The following is a 22871-nucleotide window of genomic DNA, read 5'->3' as shown; positions in this document are numbered from 1 at the left end:
AGATTATGCAAAATCATCCTTCCCCCCCATAAACATTAAGGACTTTCAAACATTTATACTAGTGTGTTAGTAGCTGATTTCTTTTTTCCTGCAGCCTATGAAGTAACAGAGAGGAGGAAAGATTTTCTCTGAATACTATCTCAAACATTCTCTCTTAATTTGTTAATCTTTCAGTAATAAATTCTGTCCATCTCTGAATCTTGTCTATGAGCAGTAAGGAAGATTATGGTGGTTTCTAGATTGCCAGTAACCATACGTTTTCACAGTTATTCCATTTCAGGCAATACATCTTTTTCAAGCTTGAAAAACGTCAAACTGAGTTGTTTGACCAAACGTTAAAGATCAGTCTTAAGAGGACATTCCCTACTGCTACTAAGGCCTTCCAGTTATTGTAGCTGGTATCTGTTTTTCTGCTAGCCTACATGGTTGCACATGAAGAGATTCATTTTAGAATCTCTTATTTCAGTCATACAAAAAATACTGCATATCCCAATGATTTACTCTCTTACTGGCTCTTTACTACTAAAACACCTGTTATTTTCTCCTAAACTATTTTCACTAATAACAAAACTGTTGATCTTGTTACCCAGGGATATCAAAAGATAATAAAGCAAACTCTTCTATAACAGGAACCATGTTCAGATTCTCTTGATATAAATCACCATCTAAAGCAAGTAATCTAGCATGATGCTTTCCCTCAGATTAGGATTTAAAATGTGTTGGGTTAATATTTAAAGCAGGCATGATTTACAAATGAATGCTGTTTTAATCATAACAATAGTGGTATGAAATCAGCTTAAGTAATTAGGACAAGTATATGCAATTCAACTTTGTCACACAAGAGTAAGAGGCTGGTAAGAGGTTGTTTTTTATATTTCCTGGCCCTGGTTACATTATATGGGTTAGGGCTACAAAAGGCTATGCCCTGTCATAAGGCATGGGTCAGTATCCATTGACTCCAGTGGCTACTGTTACAAGCTAGATTTATTTTTTTCTATAACTTCACATTTTAGCAGGAGAAATCCATACAGGGGGAGAGGGGAGGGAACAGGGGAAATAGTTCCCAATCTCATTGAAGTGCTATCCACATTTGGTGTTATTTATTCCACTTAGTTTAAACAAAACAAAACAAAACAAGGAAATGTAAAGTTTTTCTCCCTCTTTCAAATCCTTGTTCATAATCCACTTCTTCCACAAAGCTCTGGCAGTGATCTCACCAACAATAGTTCTGTTCCCCTCCGTATCTCATGCATATTTGCCTATATTAAGCTTTAAACGTCTGGGAAGGAGGGACTTTATACTCGTATTGCTTTGACAGTCCATGCCAGCAGAGCTACAACCCCATGGAGTAAAGAGTGAGTGGTCATGCATGGTGAAAGCAGTGGGAGCAGTGCACAGGGAACCCACTGATTCAAGGTTACCCAGCTGCGTTGGAAGGTACTGCTGCACAGGGGCAGTCCTAACTTCTGGGAACTTATGTCCCCTTTTACACACCTTCTCAATAGTCTGTAGCAGGAGAGAACATAAGAACAGCCATAGTGGATCAAACCAATGGTCCGTCTAGCCCAATATCCTATCTTTCGACGCTGGCCAATGCCAGGTGCTTCAGAGGGAATTAACAGAACAGGCAAACCTTGAGTAATCCGTCCCGTCGTCCACTGCCTGCTTCTGGCAAACAGAGGCTAAAGACAATCAGAGCATGGTGTTGAATCCCTGACCATCTTGGCTAATAGCCATTGATGGAGTCTATCCTCCAGGAATTTATCTAGTTCTTTTTTGAACCCTGTTATAGTTCAAAACATTATTTTGCTTGGCATCCTTCAAATAAAGGTAATTGGCTTTTTCTTTCCTGAAGATATAATGGGAGAGATGACTGCTGCTTTTCCACAAAAGGATGTGTGAATTATTCACCAATTAATTGTACTGATGAATCTTGATCAATATGTATTGACACCTCAAAGATAAGCAGACAGTCTTTAGCTATTTTAAACAACTTTGTTACACTCATGTGATTAGGTTCATGGTTTTCTTTGACATAGAAGATCAAAAAGATTAAGTATGTCACCAGTTGAGGAATGAAGCATCCATAGACGTTCAGTAACCCAACAAAGGAGCATAATTCACTCACACAAAGCCTCCACCTATAGCCTTGACCTTACTGACACTTTATGAAGACCAATGACATCAATCTTATGGTCTACATACTCTAAGGAATGCTTGAAAAACTCTTATTGTACTTGAGAATTCTCAGTGATAATGCTCCAACCTTTGTCATGCGTCACAGATGACAGAATCCTGTCTTGACTGATGGCACAAATTTGTATTCGCCTTTTGGTCTGATGATGCAAATATGTCGTTGCCTTGCAACAGTTGGACTGAATGTCCAGCTTAATGATTAGCAGTCTGGTGATATCTTTCATGCTTAGCATTTGGATTTCAGAGGTAGGCAACTAAGTTCAAGGTCTCCAGTGTCTCCACTTTCAAATCACCTCCACCTCAACCCACAAAGAAGAGGCAAATCTATTCCCTTCATTATTGCTAAAGGTCTTCACCACATCCTGGGTCCCTGGAACCACTTCCCATACTTCTTTGGATGCCAAAAGTCCTAACTGTTCCTCGCACATGTAAACCTTAAGGGCAGGAGCAACAGAGGAAAGAGCTTTTCTACTCCCCTATTGGTGAAAAGGGAAAAGTACTGCCAAAGAGAGATTAATTTGCATAGGCTATCTACCCACAATTCCCATAGTGACACTTGATGAGTCATAACTATACATGAACTCAGATTTTGCAGGGTAATGGAAGGGGAGATTGGAGAGGGGAAAGAGCTCTTGTTTTATGGCAAAGAGCTCATTTCCAAGCAGCCAGGACTCTATTCAAGGGTCCTAAGTGCTCTTGACTCCTCTCCCATGGGAACTTCATTGCAAGAGATAATGTGGACAGAGGACTTTGTTGCAAGAACTGTCACAGAGCTGAGTGGATTTCAGTGAGGCCCTGCCTACTCAGCACCTTAATAAAGATAAATTCCTCAGTTAGGTGGTGGCGGGACCAGACAAGCAGCTCCCGTGGGACTGGAGACCGACCTGCAAAGACACACTTGAACTAATACTACTCACTGATCCAAACTATGAGTGGGGTTTGGGGGATGGTGAGTGGTGTGGCCAAAGGATTATTATCTGTTGCCATTCTCACTGGTGGTTGGAAAGGGAGTCAGAAGGACTACTGTCAAAGCTACTGAAAGGAGTGGGGGATATTTTACTTTTTGCATGCATGTGTATTTTGTTGTTATGTTTTCTCAAGCTTATGATTGAGTTCCCTGTCCACTAATAATGATTTTCTTCTTTGTATGCAAATCTCAGAGTGCTTGCAAGTGGGAAAGTCGTGCCTGTTAAGGGCACCCAGGGAGGGTGCCTTCAGTTTTCAGAGGTTTCAGGATGGGGGCTTGAGCTGGTTTAATTATTTGTCAAGAAGGACCATAGACATATTGAATCTGGCTGAAGGGTTACACACGGATGCCACTTTTCCCTGACAACTTCCACAGTACATTTATCTTTAGTCAATGCATAGATTTGTGGTACATTTAAAAAAAAAGTGAACAGCATAACATCAAAATCAACACATAGAACACTATACTGATTGCATATGCATTTGTATATTTCAGTTAAAAACCCACAGATTTTTAAATCTACCCACAACTTTACAGTTCATAGTTTTCACCAGAGTACCACGGAAACCAACATGTCTTGCCACAGAATGCAAATTCAGTGTACAACAGAGGGTACAAGGCCTTGTCTATCAAACGATGCATCTGACATAAGTGATACTGCAACTTATGCATCCCATTCATCCAAAGTGGTTGTACTGCCAATAACAAAGGTGTCATAAGGTGATCCCGCACCTGGAGTGCCCTCCTGTGACAGGCCATTTCAAGATCAGTGTGCCTGCCTCAATTTCCCCTCCAATGGTTCCCAGAAATAGTCTACACAGTCTTTGACTATAAGTAGCTCTTGTGGCATTACTTTATTACAAAAGAAAACCCTGTGTGTATAAACCACACAAAATTAAGTCCCCAACAGTCCATCAATGTACAGTCCATGTGTCTCTCACCAGGCTTAGGCTTTCTTCAGCTCCAACATTTCTCACCATGCCTCATCCCAGCCTTGAGCTATCTCTGGCCCTCTGGTTTCAGCTATCAGGCTCAGAGAACCAGCAGGCATCTCCCTTTACTGCTCTTCAGAGCCTTCAGCCCTCTACAGCATTCTCTGGCCATGGCTCTCTAGCACAAGAAGGTCAGTAGGTATTTCCCTCTGCTGGCTTCCTGGCAATTCCTCCATCTTTCCAGGGAAGCCCTGTAGGGCATTCTGCATTCTCTGCCACCCCCACCCAAGGTAACTCTCTGATGTTCTTTCTGTTTCCCTCTAGCCCACATGCCCCCTTTTAAGCCTAATGGGGGGTGCCAGATAACCAGTCACAGGTAGACTAGCTTCTTCCCTCTTAAAGGGCCAGAAGCACCCTGCAATAGTAGTCATTCTTACTGAGAATCTGTAATGAATACTTGGCCTAACATAAAGCCTAATCCAGTCACTTGAAGTCAACAGATTTCTATGGTGGTTGGATTAGGCCTGTAGTAAGACTGTGTGAAGTCATTTCTTCCTCTTCTGTGCTATTGTCTCGGTGTTCCTCCTGGCCCTAATGAAGGGATGTAAACACTTTTTCTTACCATGACATTGTTTTATTATTTTTCTTAACTCAGCTTACCAGTATCAGGCTGTATTGCAGTCCCTTTCTTCCATTTATTGGCATGCCTATGATATCTCTTTTTATCACAACCGCTGTATACCACAATTGTTTCAGAATAAGCCAACTGCCACCTTGGCTCCTGAATAGCTGACATTTTGCTTTTAAGTTCCACTATCTATCTTGTGGACTTCTGTAGGTGTTGAGGACCACATCCTCAGCTGGAATAAGTCAGTATCGCATCATTGTCCAAATTATACCAGCTGAGCATCTGGCCCCAATAATGCTGCCAGGTTCTTAACTTTCACAGTATTGTTGGGTGCTGTAAAATATGATTATAACTAAACATTTAATGATTTTTTTTGTTGAGGGGAGGGCTAATTTATATTAATCAGTATATTCTAGTCAAGGCAATTGTAGATGGCAGAGCTTGAAGGTGGCATCATATAGGTTTAAGGAGCTTTTTGCTACATAAGACCACAAATAGAAATCAGAAGGATTTAGTAAATAGCTTCACTGGGGGTGGGGACAGCATTTTTAATCTTCTATAAAGTAGGTCATTTCTGCTGAACTACCATACAAATAAAGCAGTGTTGGTTTGTTGGGAGTTTTGGTAAGCACACCTTATTACACATTATAAAATTAGTTAGCACTGGGAATTGTGACTCAGATTTGCTGTTGTAAAATGAAGGAACAGGCAGCCTACAATTAATCATACTTAATGTAATCGGTGAATAAGTGGCAGATTCTAGCCAAGGAGCAAGTAATGAATAGAGTGCTTTTAATACTAATTTGGACCAAACAGCAATGTTTAAATAAGTGTTATGATGACGGTTGATGCACAACAAGCAGCATAAACCACACTTTATAGTGCAAAGATAAGCAGGTGATTTTGCCAAATGCCATAAACTGCTGAGCTCTGTTTAGCACTGTGCAAAAACGTAAAATAAACTATTATACATTAAAAGAAAAGGAGGACTTGTGGCACCTTAGAGACTAACCAATTTATTTGAGCATAAGCTTTCGTGAGCTACAGCTCACTTCATCGGATGCATCCGAAGAAGTGAGCTCCGATGAAGTGAGCTGTAGCTCATGAAAGGTTATGCTCAAATAAATTGGATAGTCTCTAAGGTGCCACAAGTCCTCCTGTTCTTTTTGCGAATACAGACTAACATGGCTGCTACTCTGAAACCTGTTATACATTGTTACTATGTTATGCCAATGAAAGCAGAGTCAATTAATTACTATAAACATTTGACATTAAAATAATATGCTTTAACTTTTTTGAACACACTGGCAAGTAAAATGATTGTCAAAAAAGCTTCTAGTTCCTATTGTACTTCCAATTCTTCTGTTTCAAATAGACTAAAACCACATGCCAGGTAGTACATTGTCTTACCAATATTTCTAGGCTAAAGAACTAAGATAATAGTAATCTCACAGTTAAAATTGCTGTTTCTTTGCTTTCTGCTTGTGGAAAAAGTACTTTCATTAATAAAACTAACAGACTATTTGTATTTGATGGTGCAATAAAATAGTTTTCCTCGGCTACAGAAAAGTAGGATTTGAATGAGATAAATTAGACTCTCATTAGTGGAGCTCTGTGTTACAGGCTGCCTGAAGGTACTTCCCTTTTCAATCCCTGATAATAGCGCAAATTAGATTCGCTGATATAATTTTACGTGCGCTCCTTTAAATGGCGACTAGTTGCTTCATTAACATTTTGTTTGGCTGTCACTTATGCTGATCGGTGATGCAAGAAACTAGCATCTCAGGTCACACGGAGGTGTTCCAGGTCTTCCCCTTTGTGTTGGCAGTGACACATTTCTTTCAAAACACCTTCTGGGAAATGACTTGAGGTTTTTATTATACAATTCTTAAAGAGAAAAATAAAAGCTTCAAAGGTATTTCTTACCATCAGAATTAGGAAGTTCTTTTTTAAAATTAAGAGCCACATAGCAATACTTTTATACATTGATATAAATGGGAGTGATAAAGTTACAAGTGAAGTGCTTGGTTAATGAAACACATTTTATAAAAACTATGTAAAATAACTGAAGGTTTTATAGATAATTGAAGAAGTTAATATTTGAAGAGGTGTATTGGGAATTCAACTGTTTTTAACAGGGAATAACTGTCAATTTTTATTTATTCATATTTTACATCTTGGCATTGCTTGGTTTAGTTTTTATGCTTAAAATCTTAATTAGTTAAGCTTTTTTCTTGATATATGAAAGGAACTGAATACATAAAGATACAAAATTTTGAGGAATAAGTAGCCCCAGTACTGCAATATACTCTTCTGCTAGAATAATTTAAGGTTGAAATGGGTTACGTAGGTTGTTTAGACTAATCTGACAACTATATAACTGTTAAAGGGAGCTATTCTTTCATTGGGAAATATTTATTTTACTGTTATTAGAAAATATTCTTATCTTGGAGACACGATAGTTGAGAAATATACATATTACACTCCGAAGTACTAACATATGTAAACGTATATGCCAATTTCTCCCATTTTATTTATATTATGCCCCATGTAATCTTGAGTGCAGTTGATAGACACTGTCTCTCTCTAAAGGGCTTGTCCTGCATTCCTTGAAACCCAAAACTCCCTGGCCAAATTAAAAACAAAACAAAACAGGTACCTAAAGTCACTCCTTATATAGGCACCTCAATAACTGATGAGATTTTCAAAAGTTTTGGGTATCCAACAGCTCACTTAGGTGCCCAACTCTATGTACCTAATTTTTTTTTTAAATCATAGTCCCAGAGATCAGAGTAGCAGCCGTGTTAGTCTGTATTCGCAAAAAGAAAAGTAGTACTTGTGGCACCTTAGAGACTAACGAATTTATTTGAGCATAAGCTTTCATGAGCTACAGCTGCATCCGATGAAGCTCACAAAAGCTTATGCTCAAATAAATTTGTTAGTCTCTAAGGTGCCACAAGTACTGCTTTTCTTAGTCCCAGAGATGTGTCACTGAGTGTTTTGAGTGTCTGAGGAATACAGAATTAAGTCTGAGGGTTTTAGCATCTTGGTTAATCCCAGGTGAGCTAAATCAATCTAATAACTCCTATCTGCAAAAAAAAAGAAAAAAACATTTATTAATTTATAATTTTGAATTGAGTAGGGAAAGTGCAGAAAGATGTCTGTAATCATACTTTGCCTTATACCCATCATTCTTCAAGCACACCTAGGTTCTCAATTTCTAAAGCAGTACTTAGCAATGGTCAGGATGTACAGACCTATATTATCATTATGTCTGACCATATATATGCCAAATGGAGACTTAATTCATCCTTAGTGAAAGATATCCAATTTCTAGAATATATATTATCAAATACCAGGGAATGTTTTGTGATAAATCCAAACTGCCTTTCCACATGTAATTTGTGAAGCTTGGAATCTCATGAATTAACTCTTAGCTATTAATAGAGGCTTTGGACTTGTCACATTGAATATGTGATACTTGAATGAAATAAACAGAACAGAGAAGTAACCATGTATAAATAGGTTTTTGCAACAAAGGGATCCTTTTTTTCCCTCAATATCATGTACCTTTGATTCTATTTCTCTTTTTGATTTTAAAAAGCAGAATGTGGAGTTTATGATGCTTTTGGTTTGGCTTTGTGTCTTTTCTTCCTTTTAATTTATACAGTAAGGCAACGCGCGAATACTAATAAAGCCGCTGCTGCCAACTCCAGTTTTGAAAAGTGCTTCCTTCTTGTAAAGTTACATATCAGTAGATGTTTTTCAAAAGATTTGTTATACGGAAATATAACATGTGATTGCCTGGTACAAAGGTTTTTGAAGAAACAGTTTCTCCTTGGAGCACTTCTGTATATTAGTCAGAAATGCACACCTTAAATATGTCTTATTTACCTTTAGAAACAACTAGGAAATAGCTAGGAGTTTGTATAATAGAAGATGAATTTAGAATGACTTTTACAGAGCAGCAATTTTTGTTGTTATTTATTGCTGTTGGACTGTTTTATTTTAGAACCCCTTTTTCCATCTTTGTTTTACAAAGCTTTGATACCCAACCTCGAGTGTGTGCATGTCATGTTATGCAGATCTAGGGAAAGTGCCCTGTGGAGAGCTTTTCATCATGAAGCTGAAAGAGAGCTTCCAGGCTTTCCAGCATGAAGCTCACTGTGCCGGTTTTTCAAAGATAGAAATTGTCTGGTAATGGCAGTTACCAGTGCAGCTTGGCATCATGCCAAACCATTCCTGTGGATTTTTTTCATCACTGAGGACTGACATTAATTAAAGCTTCCTTTTAAAAAATTTAATTTATCTACTTCAGTACTTCACTGTCAACATCTTTCATACTGATGTACATGCTGCTTCTTTGAGGATAAAAACTAATAATCCTTGGGACAAAGAGGGAACTAATTTTATGAGAGAACCTATCATCATGGATGAGAATTTAAATTCAAAAATAGTAAAATGAGCTAAACAGTAAATAGTTGAAGCACATTAATGGATTTTGGGTGTAAGTCAAACCCAAGTGAAGATAAGGGAACATTTCCATTGACTTCTGTGGACTTTGGATCAAGCCCTTAGTATACAACAATTTTCTTTATTATTATTATTGTATGTATTATGGGGCTTTTGAGTTCATATACATTTGAATGAAGTTTTATATATATTGCCTATAGTGCATCACAATACCAACATTTTTCTTTATCGTCATGTTTCTATTATTCTTATTTTTAAAGGGCTTCTACAGCAAATGAACTATAAAAATTGTACTACACTACTTGAGTTAGAAAGAGTGAAACAGATATTTTGAATAAATCACCTTCTTTCAGATTTCCTACTCATGCACTACATTAGGGAAGATCACAGAATAAACTGACAAATTCAAAAATTCCTATTAATCCTTTGTAGCTCAAAACTTTACAGTTTTGCTTTGCAATTATTGCAATAAGGTAGAAAAAGATAGCAAAACACTTTTCTTTCTTTTTCATTTTTGCATAACTTGCAATCAGACTTTCATCTACCCCAAATCTATGCACAAAGAGGCATAAACTTTCTAGGGTAGTACAATTTGGATATTCATTAAAATAGTCACTAAATTCAAAATTTGAACTACAAATTAGGCGTATACTTCATTTCCCTCCTCAGCTTCTTTCAACTGGCCAGAAGTAAGATACCTATTCCTCTTCCCTATTTTAAGCACTGATCAAAATTCATTAGAAAAAAAATCTCCCAAACACTTTTAATTTACTTGACTCAGTAGTAATGCTTGGCATTTATATGGTGTTTCCAACATCCAAAGCACTGTATGAATATTAACTAATAAACCCTCACAACATCCCTGTCAGGTAGGTGGATAAGTATTATACCTTTTTACACATCGGGAAACACACGGAAAGATGGAGTCACTTGTCCAAGGCCAATACAAATACATAGTAAAAGATTAGTAGAACTCAGGACCTCCTGACTTCTAACCCCATACTCTACTCTCAAGCCACCTTATCTGATTCTTTTCTGATCTATTAGCCCCAATGTACAACCCTTCCAAAATTGACAAAAGGGCTTGATTGAACATGACCTTATAGATCAGTTCAAGGAGAGTGTTCTATGCATAAAATATGGTATGTAAGGAAGCACAAAGATGTTTGTTGGATGAGCAGGTAAACTGGTATCAAGGATCAGAAGATCTTGTTTGGAAGAATGACTCAGAGAACCCAAAGTCTGGCCTGGAAGTCCTTTACTTTGTGAGATAAATCGGGATAAAAACAAGTGGAAAATACTCATTTCCACAGTCCTCTATCTGAAACAGACTATACCACAAGAGTCATGACAGAGTGCATGCAAAGCATTAACTCTGAAATCTAAAAAGACACCATATCAAGGATTCATGTTAAAAATCATTGTTTTTAAATTTGCAATCAGTTGCAGGCATTATGTTCTTCCACCAAACTATAGTTGAGTGTGCTGCTCTTCAAAATCTTCCCAGATTTCTAGTCTGTGAAATCTAGTCTGGCTTTGTTGATTGCATCTCATATGCAGCCTTCTTCAACAGCTGAAAACAAAGGCGTTATCCAGTTGCTCAGGATTATAGCACCTTGCGATCAGCTCTTCTCAGCAACTCTCTAACTCAAGAACTGATTCTTCCCATTGATGAAAGGATACTCCTGCAAGTGCTAATTCTGAAAAAAACTAGAGCTGCTCCCTCCTTCCTTGGAACATGAATCTTGTTCAAGAGTTAACGGTTTTTCAGATCCAAGGTTTTGGTTCAGACCCAGGTCTACTATAAAACAGCCCACTTGGACCAGCACTAGCGCTCAGGAGACACACAGTGGGTCGGTACATTTTCAGTTCAAAATTGTTTGTGAAGTATGACTGACAGCTAGGTCTTTCTGGCTTTATTCTTCCAGGTCACTCTCAAATAGAGTCAACTAGTGCCTAGAAGAGCCATTAGCACTGTTTGTGCATGTGATATGATAAAGGAAAAGGAAAGCTACTGACATAATCTTCCTTCACCCTCCTAAAAACAAAGTTATATTGCTTCTTTATTTGAACTGCTCTTTTATTGTATTTTCATCTTAAAATAGGCAAAATTAAACGTATTCATGGAAGTACATCAGGGTTGGGCGTTAGAATCCAGTGAGTTCATGTTTTTTTCCAAATACAAATGTAAGTGAATGTAAAAATAGATACTGAAATAGAATCTCGGCAACTAGTGCTTTATTAATACACCTGATCCCATAATTTGCATACAAAAATCAATGGCCTCTCCCCAATTTTCTGAAATGTAACAGGGCAGTGCTGTAGTGAAATGCTGGGTCATCACAACAACGTACTAAGCTTTAGAAAAAAAACTACAGAACATTCGCTAATACGAACCAGTGTAGTCACAACTAAACTACAGTTGTTAAATAAAATGCATGTTGTGATTCGCTATTTTGGTTATTTGCTTATTCATAAAATTCAGTAATCCACAATGGTTCTTTCAGTCATCTCTGCAAATTATTGATGTTCTAGTAGATTTATTCAACAGACTGCAATAGCTCATTCAGAGATTAGGACTTTCAATTATACCACAATGTTAATATCAATATAATAAGGAATGTGCAAAAGAAGTGACAGGTGTATGCAGAGTAGGCTGTTTTCAAATGTTAATATAGCTATTCTAGATTAACCCCTTCCCTAATGCAACATTTGGAACAATAGGATTGTGAAAAGAAAATAACAAGTTTGTGAAAGCAGCACTGTGTCTGCATTTTGAATCAAAGACCTGGTGTACTACGCAGATGGGAAGCAGTTTTACAAATGTAAACCCAAAGTGCCTGCAAAATGTCAGGTTACAGAAGAAAGTAGATTTTCACTACAATTTAAGGGAAATGCATCTAAAATCATAAAAGCAAAAATCTGATTTGTTTCATTTAAAACAAAGAAAAGAAAAGAAAGGACAAAACAATTACAATTACATCTTTTTTTGGGGGGGGATGGGAAGGCATTTCAGCTTGAAATGAATTAAAGTGCCCAAGTTCTAAACTCCTTAAAACAGGCTTTAAGAGAGAAGCCCTGACAGACTGCATTTTAACCGCAGCAGCACAGTTGGGTGCTGTTATAATAGACATTTTTTTAATAACTTGGATCAAAGCTTAAGAGCCAGCAGCATCAAGCCACTAGTGGCTTGGACTACACAAGAGAACTAATTAAATGTAAAGGGCCATAGCCTCAAAAAGGCACAACATGTAATCCCCCAAATGGGAACCTGAGTGAGAGGGCTGAAAACATTTGCACTTCACAACACTGCAAAATGGCAAGAGGCTCGCTATTATTTATTCTGGGCATTAGACTAAGTTTCTTACAACACCTCCCAATGTGTGCTCATAAGCAAATTCTATAGAAATGTACAGGTGTGGAAAATATGAGGATTCAGTGGATACAGGCTCTTTCCATAGAGCTGGCTGTTTGCTGCAGAATAGAAGCTTCCATTTAAACATAATTGTAAACCCTGCTCAGAATGTGGAGCAGTTACTCCCATAAGTAGTTTCTCTGATTTCAGTGGTTCCCCAAGGTGAGTAAGGGGTTCGCAATCCAGACCAAAAAAAAAATTTAGCCCGTCTAGTGATGGAGATTGTGTTTACACTATAAATCAGTGCACTATTGTTTCGTTTCCTCCACAGCCAGCTAAATAGGATAGCACCATCACAGATCTGAACCTCCCCTTTCCGTTCAAAGGAGCATCACTTCAAAGGAGTACCTGGCAAGTGGAGAGCGTGGAACAATGTTATGTTGTGCTCTGAATTGTCCATGTCTAGAAGGTGGACTACGGCACCAGGGGTATGTGTACCCCTTGGGGTACGCAGACCTCTTCCAGGGGTACATCAACTCATCTAGATATTTACCTAGTTTTACAACAGGCTACATGAAAAGCACGAGGGAAGTGAGTACAGACTAAAATTTCATAAAGAAAAGGACTTGTTTATACTTCTCTAAATACTATATACTGAAATGTAAGTACAATATTTATATTCCAATTGATTTATTTTATAATGTATAGTAAGAATGAGAAAGTCACCAATTTTTCAGTACAGCATGCTGTGACACTTTATGACTGATTTTATAAGCAAGTAGTTTTTAAGTGAGGTGAAACTTGGGGGTACACAAGACAAATCAGACTCCTGAAAGGGGTACAGTAGTTTGGAAAGGTTGAGAGCCCACTGGAAAGGGCTGCAGCATCCTTGTGGGCCTACACAGTTAGTCTCTGGTAGAGTGTATGATAATAGTACAACCTGAAGTTGATCACTGTGATCAATACACTTGGTCCTAATCAGAGAACAAGCATAGTCTCTTGGCAAGCCAAAGATGGGGAAAAAAGCTTTTTTTTTTTTTTTTTTTTTTAACGACTATTGCTATCTACTAGGAGCACTAATGAGTGCAAAAAGACGCTGAGACTATATCACCTTGTTGATCGTAAGTAAGGCTGTGAGTTTGTCATGGAGCTCACGGAAGTCACAGATTCTGTGACTTCTGCAGCAGCTGGTGCGCCTGGCCTGAGGGCAGCTCAGGCAGGCCCTGCACCAGCCGCACCGGCCGCTGCTGGGGCAATCTCAGGCCACTGTGCCCCACCGCCCAGCAGCAGCAGAGCTTGGGTGTGGGGGGACAGGGGATTGGGGTACGGAACAGGGTGAGGCAGACTCTGGGAAGCGCTTACCCAGGGGGCTCCCTGGAAGCGGCGATATCCCCCTCACTCAGCTCCTAGGCAGAGGTGTGGCCGGGCAGCTCTGCATGCTGCCTCTGCTCAGAGTGCCAGCTTCACAGCTTCCATTGCTCGGTAACCCAAACTCTGCTGCTGCTGGGAGGGGGAAGTGCGGAGCCAGGTAGGGAGCCTGCTGGCCCCGCCAACATCCCCCACCAGCACCAGCGGGGGTCCCAGGCCACGCGCCACCACCCAGCCCCCTCCCCCAAGTTTTAGTCAGGGGTATATAGTAAAAGTCGTGGACAGGTTACGGGCTGTGAATTTTTGTTTACTGCCCGTGACCTGTCCATGACTTTTACTAAAAATATCCATGACTAAAATGTAGCTTTAGTCATAAGTCCTTTAGAGGACAGAGTCTGAAATATAGCCAACAGCTTAAAGTGTTTCCTTTTTCCAACCAACATCTCTTTTAGTTTACCTTGGCTGAGTTTGCACCATCCATGTACTTACATGTTATTATTATTTACTATTTTCATTACCGTGCACTTAGGAACCCTAGTCATGGACCCCATTGTGCTCGGTGCTGTACAAACAGAACCAAAAGGTGGTCCCTGTTAGGATATAGATATTCAGGCCTGTCTGCAAAGGCCTGTATTTTAAGAATTTAGGTGTATTCTTATCACTTGGCTAGTTCCAGAGGTATAAAAGAAAGAATCAAAACCACTGTCTGCCAGTGTAAGGGCCTTCTCTTACTGTGACAGTTTGTGGCCATGTGCTTAGGCTCAGGCCTTTGGCTAAGCACCAGAGGCAGCCATAAGCTGGGAAGCGAACAGTCACATCCTCACATTCCAAACTAGTCACATTGAAATAAGGTGCTATTGGGCTGTTAGGCACTATCAGGACCGGATTGTATTCCTATCACCTCCAGAGAAAGGGAAGTGCCTAGAAAATGTAAAAGGAAACTTAGTTTGATAGCATCCTGTCTGGCAAGAACTCACTTATCAATAGCCTGGATGTGAAATCCTCACTTCTGTGTTGTCTTGTCATTGTAGTTTCCACTTTGCTATTGTTTGTCTGTATAATCTCTGTCTGGTTCTGTGATTGTTCCTGTCTGCTGTATAATTAATTTTGCTGGGTGTAAACTAATTAAGGTGGTGGGATATAATTGGTTACATAATCATGTTACAATATGTTAGGATTGGTTAGTTAAATTTCAGGAAAATGATTGGTTAAGGTATAGCTAAGCAGAACTCAAGTTTTACTATATAATCTGTAGTCAATGAGGAAGTGACTGGGTGTGGGGGTGGGGGTGGGCATGTGGGTGTGGGAAATGGGAGCAGGGAATGGGGGTAAGAAAATTGGAATCATGTTTTGCCAGAGGGGGAAATGGGAACAGGGAATGGGAGTAAGGAAGTTGGAATCATGTTTGGCTAAGGGCAGGAATGGGAACAGGGACACAGGTGTAAGGCTCTGTGGTGTCAGAGCTGGGAAGGAGGATACTAAGGAAGGAAACTGGAATCATGCTTGCTAGAAGTTCACCCCAATAAACATCGAATTGTTTGCACCTTTGGACTTCGGGTATTGTTGCTCTCTGTTCATGTGAGAAGGACCAGGGAAGTAAGTGGGTGAAGGAATAAGCCCTCTAACAGTCCCTATCCCAAAGATCTTACAATCTAAGTATCAGACAAGAGATGGATAGACAGACTGATGGGGGAATACCAGGGAACAATGAGACAACACTGGTCAGCATCATAGGCAGTGGTCTCAGCTTACCAGCAGCCTTAGCACTGGGTAAGTAAGGTGCCAGATTCTCATTGCATTCACTGATACCTAATAGCTTTGTGAGCAATAACAGTGAAAGTGACCACAATATTGTAAATTTCTCTTGGGAGCAGTTGGAATTCTATGCACTTCAGAAACAGCAAGTAAAACAGAAATTCATTCTTCCACTGCTGGAGTGCTTTGCAATGGAAGGGGAGACTTAAGTCTTTTTCTCCTTCACAGGTGGAGCATTTTGGAGTAGCACCACAGTGAAATTTGCAAGACACTGGTCTGTGTAATACAACTGCTTCTCAAAAGCTATTGAACCCTTATGAAACTGATGATCTTCTTCTCATTTTCTGTCTGCTACATTCACCAACTCCCCAGGTACATTTACCACTCACCAGGGACAAATGGGTGGATATATTTTTACAGGTCTTGTTTAGCAAGTAACATAGAATATTTTATGAAGCTATACTTCTCAAATATATCTGATATTTCTTTGTTTGTCTTATATTAATATTCCTTCTAATCCAACTGTAACTGTCACTTTTTTTAAACACAAAGTATTAACGTAATGGTGTGCAAATTTGAGGAAAAACATTTGGATATTTCTGTTGATGCTGGCCAGGAGCCATGAATTAGGCACTGCAGTTATAAAATATTCTATAGATCATACAGGCTTGCACTGTCCAATATTTTTATTGCAAACAATGGAAAGACCTAAATTTCTACAGGTTATCAAACTGTTGCATAGAAGGGACCCTGACAAAAACCTCACTTGAATTTGTGCACAATCAATACATCTTATATTTTGTGGAAAATACAAGAGCTTGTTTTATTCTGTGATTCTACGTTACCCATGCAATGTTAAATTGCAGATCTAAATGGGAGGAAAATGTAAATAAATAAATAATTGAACAGGATGTAGTAGAGAGACAGAGAGCCTGGAGCACTGGGCCTGGTGCAAAACCTGGTGCCTAAACCACAGGCTGTGAGCCAAAGTCAGGCCACATATTAAAGCAAATGCTTACAAGATCACCGTCCGATACATAAACTTAGCAAAGTTGCCTCTAGCATTGCTAAAATACAGGTGTTCCTAAGAAATACTAGGCACTAGATATTTACATAAATATATTTCAGAAGGCTAGTACAGATACACCCCAATCTGGTACAAGATAAGATGGTTTGACAGAATAATGAATAGGGATGTTTTGTCCAAGATATCAGGACAAGGTACAAGAGAAAGTAACAAACAAATGCCATGAAATATGTAAGGTGCTACGTAACTTGTTTATCCCAGTTGTTTGTCTCAGTCTGTAAATGACAGTGTACCTTGCCTTAATCCTTTGTGTGGCCGAGTGGACAGCAGAAACTACCACTGCTGACTGTGCCGCTCCTTGCCATGGGGCACTCATGGGTGAATGTACTTGTACAAGTTGTGCAAGTCGCTAGGACTGTGCCTTGAGGGCAATAAACCTGGCTGAGTCCCTTTGTCACTGAACCGTGCCTGTGGTCTTTCCCTCGGAGTAACATCGAGGTCTGCTGAATTAGCAGTCTGTGCTCTCTGCTAGTGCTGATAACACAAGAGCTCCAAGGACAGAAGCACTAAGCAGCTGTAACAGCTTAGGAGCCTTGACAGTGTTGCAACAACAACATTCCTCCCCAACTACACAGGAAACATAAAAGCAATGTTATTAAAAAAAAATCGTAGGTGTTGTTTGCTCCAAGGAGTGAGTGCTACAAGGAGAAGCTAATACAGTCTGGGACGGAATCATCTTTTAGGCCTAAGGTCTGTGGAGCCTGAAGGTGGACTGTGTGCATCTTCCCCTTCTCTCCCCAAACCTCATCCCTGAACCACTCACCTCCTCCCCAAGGTTCATTCAGTCCCCACCCATCCCCCAGCATCGATCCTTGGAAAGGTGAACAGGCCTGAGTAGGGCACTGGGAAAGGAGAGCAGTACTGCAGAGGCATATGTACACTTCTTCCTTGTGGGAAGGGAAGACTATTTTATGGAGGAAACCTGTTGTGCCCAGAACCAGGAAGTATTATCTGGCCCCAACTTCACTACATGTTTAGTGCCACAGAGTTAACATTACTATAAAAAACTTGATTTTTTAAACACATTACTTTGGAACAGTTTGTCTGTTACCTGAACATCACGTTCATGTTATTTTCTCTGATAGTCACAGAAAGCAATTCTGAACATATCTGACTCTCACAGGCAAGTGGAGTAAACATGTTTCATAGCTAAAAGATTATGCACGTGCTTTTCTCCCTACAAATTCAGGCATCAAGTTCAGTCTCTCATGCTAGGCAGTTAAAGGAAATGCTACACAGATGTCTGTCATAAAAATGCTATCTAGCAGCTTAATTATTACTGGATCTAGCAAAAAGTTGATAATTGAAGTTATCCCTTCTTCGTGCCATTTTACTAAATGGAGTATTTCTCAAGACATTGTTTGTGCCACTGATGAAATACAGATTGAAAGCAAAGAATTATCAACTAAACAGATACTTTACCACTACCAGTTTGTCAACAGAAAATTATTTCTTTGGACAGTGTCTGCACTTCACATTCTTTCTTCACTTAAATGCATGCTACAAGGCTGGCTACTTTCTAAATCTATTACCTATGTCAATTGTGTTAGAAGGTCTTCAACAAACCCATACACTCGCACTACAGAGTTGGAGACTAATTACACTATGGTGCTGAGAACCTCAGCTCCCACTGAAGACAACAAGCATGTCAGTTATCTGCTTATATCTTTCTTTGATTATCTTACCCTATATTAGAGATAAATGGCTCAGGTGAGAGAAACCATACAAAATCAATAATCCTGAAGGGGAATCCTTAAGTATGTGGTAGCTGTCAGTGTAAGGCAGTTTTTATGCCCTGACAGCATTCCCTCTACAGAGATTTGCATTTGACACACCAAGCTGAAAATTCGTATGATGTGAAGTTTTATAGAGTGTATTGTGAAATGGGCAATCCCTATACGATGTACTCCCACTTCTCCAGTCTTAGGCGGATTAATCAACTTAATTTTCACACTCAACTACCTGCGGCTAAGAACATCCCAGTAAATTTCAATGAATTCTGCTGGATGTTATAAAAATAGTTTTGCTCCATTTGTGCACTACAAAAATAGAGCAAAAAACTCTCCTGATTGCAGTTAAAGCCTTTTTTTTTTTTTTTTTTTTTTACTACAGACTATGAACTGTCAACAATTACATTTTAAATCCCAGCAATCTTTACGTGTACATAATGATTCCTGGAACTTAAAATGTAATTGTTGACAGTTCACATACTGTAAAAAAGGTTCAGATACTGTAAAATGGCTATTGGTTATGCAAAGTATGTAATTTGTCATTTCATAAACAATGACATTTCCTTCATTTACGCTACATGTTTTTTAATACTTCCTTTAATTTGAAATGTCAGCATTATACTCTGCTTCAATAGAGGGCTTTTTTTTAAATGCTTGTAAATTGGCTTGTCACAAAGCAATTTGTCAGGTAGTGTTTTGTCCTCATTATAGTTTATTCATGTAACATAACTGGCCTGCTCGCAATATCGCCAATGAGAACAACATATTCTGTCTTACCTGATGCTAATGTAGAAGGCTGTGTTAAATTTTCACATTCCTCATCTGTGCTGCCATCATAATCTCTTTCTCTTTCAACAGCAGTTTGGACTGTAGCCATACTATCCCTAGAACAACAGAAAGGTAATTTTCCATCTGTTAGCTGCTATTTCTACAGCACTTTACAGACAGAGGTCAATACTAGGTCCCTATCCTGAAGACTTCACAACTTAGATAAACAAACTAGATAGATAATGTCCTAAAAGGAAGTGGGGTCAGACCAGATTAAAACAATGTCATTGATTTAACGTGTGTCTCTTGGCAGTTCCATGATTTTTTTTTTGTTTGGATTTTTTTTTTCTAAGTAAATGTTATTTGCTTCTTAAGTAAATATTTCCAATCACCTCACTATTAACACTTCTTTCAGGAGGAAAGGCATTTTGGAAGAAGAGAGTTTTTAAGAGGCACTTGAGGAACTAGTGAAGGCAGGTTGGAATGGGTCTAGGGATCAATTGTACTCTGACACAAAACACTATCCATTTCCACCCCCTGCTCCCCACCCAAGAAATAATTTGAAATATTTCAGGAAACATTTACAGTTAAGTAAATCTCTGTATTCAATTTTAATTAAACACCTTTCATTGAAGCCATACCACTCAAACTTAGCCCTGGTCAGTGCTTAGATAAGAGACATTCAGTGACACCTCAGGTAGTGGCTAATTTACTCTTCCTTTTGAGTCTGTATTTAACAAAGCACCTCATAACATATTATGATTTATTAATTGTTATTACATTGAAATAATGATTACACTACCATCTATTAAAACTTAGTAAATACAAATGAAACCTATGTATGTGTCAGGCACAACAAATAACTTGAGCAAATTAACAAATACCTTGCATGTGTTGTATCCTCTGCAGGTTCCTGAGCTTCTTTTAACAACTTTTGTAAATTTCTTATCTTTGCTTTCTTTTCATTGAGCACAAGAATAAATCTTTTGTAAAGATCTGCCTCCAGTTCTTCTTTAGCTTCCACACATTTTTCCAGCCTAAAATATAACAATAGTTAATATCTTCACATTTTACTAACAATGTTCTATAGTAATACCAGCCCTCCTAAAATATAATTAGGAAGAGAGGTACATAGGAATTGCCATTATGGATCACACCAACTGTCCATCAAGTCCAGCGTTTTGTCCCCAGAAAGGTCAATAGAAGCTGCTTCAGAGGAACATGAAAAAAGTCCTACAGGAGGCAGTTATATAATAATCTGCCCATAGGGAAAGTTTCTCCCTAACCCGTTTCTTAGAGGTTAGCTTATGTGTATACTATACAGACAGCTACATGTTAGATATCAGAGTTATTTAGATTCAATGGTGAATTCAGCATAGCATGTATAATTTAGAAGGATACACTTACTGAGATTATAAATAGAGAGTTATGGTCAAATTCCATGGGCCCAAAATTTAAGCCTATTCATTCTGATTTGCATTTGTAATGTATATTTATATACAGGAAAAAAACAAGCCCTCCAAATGTGTTGAAACTATCTTAAAATTCCAGCTGATGTTCCTGGCAACTCATGCAAAACCACTTAATTTTTATCAGGATTCCAGAAGCAGGTGTGTATGGTACATGAACATTTGCCCACTTATTGTCCCTTTCATCCTCTGAAGTCTTTGTTCCTCTGGTGCAGCAGGATATTGAAACTGATTCAGCAGAATCACTGAAGCAGGATTTGTGACAATTTCAATTTCCTACTGGCATACAAACAACTACAATGCTAACAAACCCTAAGTTGTGCTGTTTGTTTTATTTGAGTTGTACAGCGAGACAGCTGAGATTTTTAAGACACTCGCAGCCCTAATTCTGGAGAGTAAATGACTTTTTTTCTGTATCTAATGTAAACTACTTTTTAGAGGGATACCTAATTCTATATGTAAAAATCTTAAGAGTTCTGCTGAATGACATCTTGGAATAGGGTCAACCTCAAGTTTTTATACGATATCTAAATATAAGGGGGTTAGTTTGTTTTGGTTTTTAAATAAAAAATGGATTGACCTTAAATTTCAACCAAGAATCTAAAATCAACAAAATAAATAGTGTATAAATAAATATATAGTGTCCAGTAAATAAGGAATGGGGCCACAATATGAATAAAAAAGTCCTGCGCATTGAATGAAGCAGAGGTCCTGTGAAAAACATGGTAATCTAACAGGCAACTTTAATGCTGGTATTTCCTAGTTTTTTAGTTCTTGACTTTGCAACCTTAAGTGTTTTTAATGTAGATTTGTGTGTGTAATATATAAATAAATATACAAGCTAGTAATGATCTTACTGCTCATTGCAGACTTCAGAACATAGCCATGGTAGGTAAAATAATAAAGCAAATGATGATTAAATACCACAAATGTATGGACAATATCAGAACAATGTCAGAGATGGTTCAGGTGTCCTTAATCCTGCTTTTGGGGAGTGGGGGGCGGAGGCTGGACTAGATGGACTCTTGAGATCCCTCCCAGACCTACATTTCTATGATTCTATCTTCCATTGGACTGATATATAAGAGAGTTGTGATGAAGAGGCTGATTCTGGAAGACATGCCATTTTTCACAGTTAGAACATTCAAAAGCATTGTTCAAAAATTTGTGGGTTTTTTATTCAATAGCTATTGAAAAACTACCGGTAAGTTATAAAAACGGAAGTGTCAACACTGTAATAGCATTATTTTTTTCAATGTGTATTTAAAACAAGTATTGGTTATTTCATCATTTTTATATGAAATGCCTATAAAATGAAAAAGACAAAAGAAAGGAATCTTATGAAGTATTAACTTAGTCTGCTGTGACATGCTTTTGGGATATGTTTGATAGTTGATAAATAATTCATCTAATTTAAATGCAAATCATGCTGAACATCATTACCATATAGATCGGTTCAATAATTCTTAAAAGAAACATCATATGTACTAATCAACTACCAGGAGACTTTCCATCTATAAATGGGAATTTTAACCGTTTAATGGAACAATATATACCAAAATGTTAAAGCACAGTACAAAGAGTCACAAGCCCTAGCAGTGACATCTTTATCCAGTTTTGGGGTGGATGGAGAGTGCCAAAACCCACTACCTGATTAAATAAAGATTCAGCATAAAAGCAAGATGGTTTAAAATGCCAAGCCAAATTAATCCTTGGTGTAATATCATTGACTTCAACAGGGTTGAAATTAACCATTATCTCCATTTACATATATGAACTGCATATACAAGTGTAGGTTTCAGAGTAACAGCCGTGTTAGTCTGTATTCGCAAAAAGAAAAGGAGTACTTGTGGTACCTTAGAGACTAACCAATTTATCTGAGCATAAGCTTTCGTGAGCTACAGCTCACTTCATCGGATGCATACTATGAAAAGTGTAGAAGATCTTTTTATACACACAAGGCATGAAAAAATACCTCCCTCCACCCCACTCTCCTGTTGGTAATAGCTATTTCTAAAGTGATCACTCTCCTTACAATGTGTATAATAATCAAGGTGGGCCATTTCCAGCACAAATCCAGGGTTTAACAAGAACGTCTGGGGGGGGGGGGGGGAGGGTTAGGAAAAAACAAGGGGAAATAGGC

At 38.5% G+C, this 22871-nt stretch overlaps 1 protein-coding gene across 9 annotated transcripts in view; it reads right to left on the bottom strand.

Annotated features, from left to right (window-relative positions):
* Nucleotides 1-22871, bottom strand: part of XRCC4 (X-ray repair cross complementing 4) — a 297844-nt gene that overhangs the window by 113315 nt on the left and 161658 nt on the right. For all 9 annotated transcript variants that reach the window (XM_073344413.2, XM_073344408.2, XM_073344405.1 and 6 more), the window contains 2 exons: nucleotides 20144-20296; nucleotides 19269-19375 (listed from right to left, as the gene is read on the bottom strand). In XM_073344413.2, coding sequence (XP_073200514.1) covers nucleotides 19269-19375; nucleotides 20144-20296 — 260 coding nt within the window. The remainder of the gene's footprint in view (nucleotides 1-19268; nucleotides 19376-20143; nucleotides 20297-22871) is intronic.

The sequence above is a fragment of the Lepidochelys kempii genome, chromosome 5 (genome assembly GCF_965140285.1).
Source record: "Lepidochelys kempii isolate rLepKem1 chromosome 5, rLepKem1.hap1, whole genome shotgun sequence".
Lineage (NCBI taxonomy): Eukaryota > Metazoa > Chordata > Testudines > Cheloniidae > Lepidochelys > Lepidochelys kempii.
This window is presented reverse-complemented; position numbering and strand designations above follow the sequence as displayed.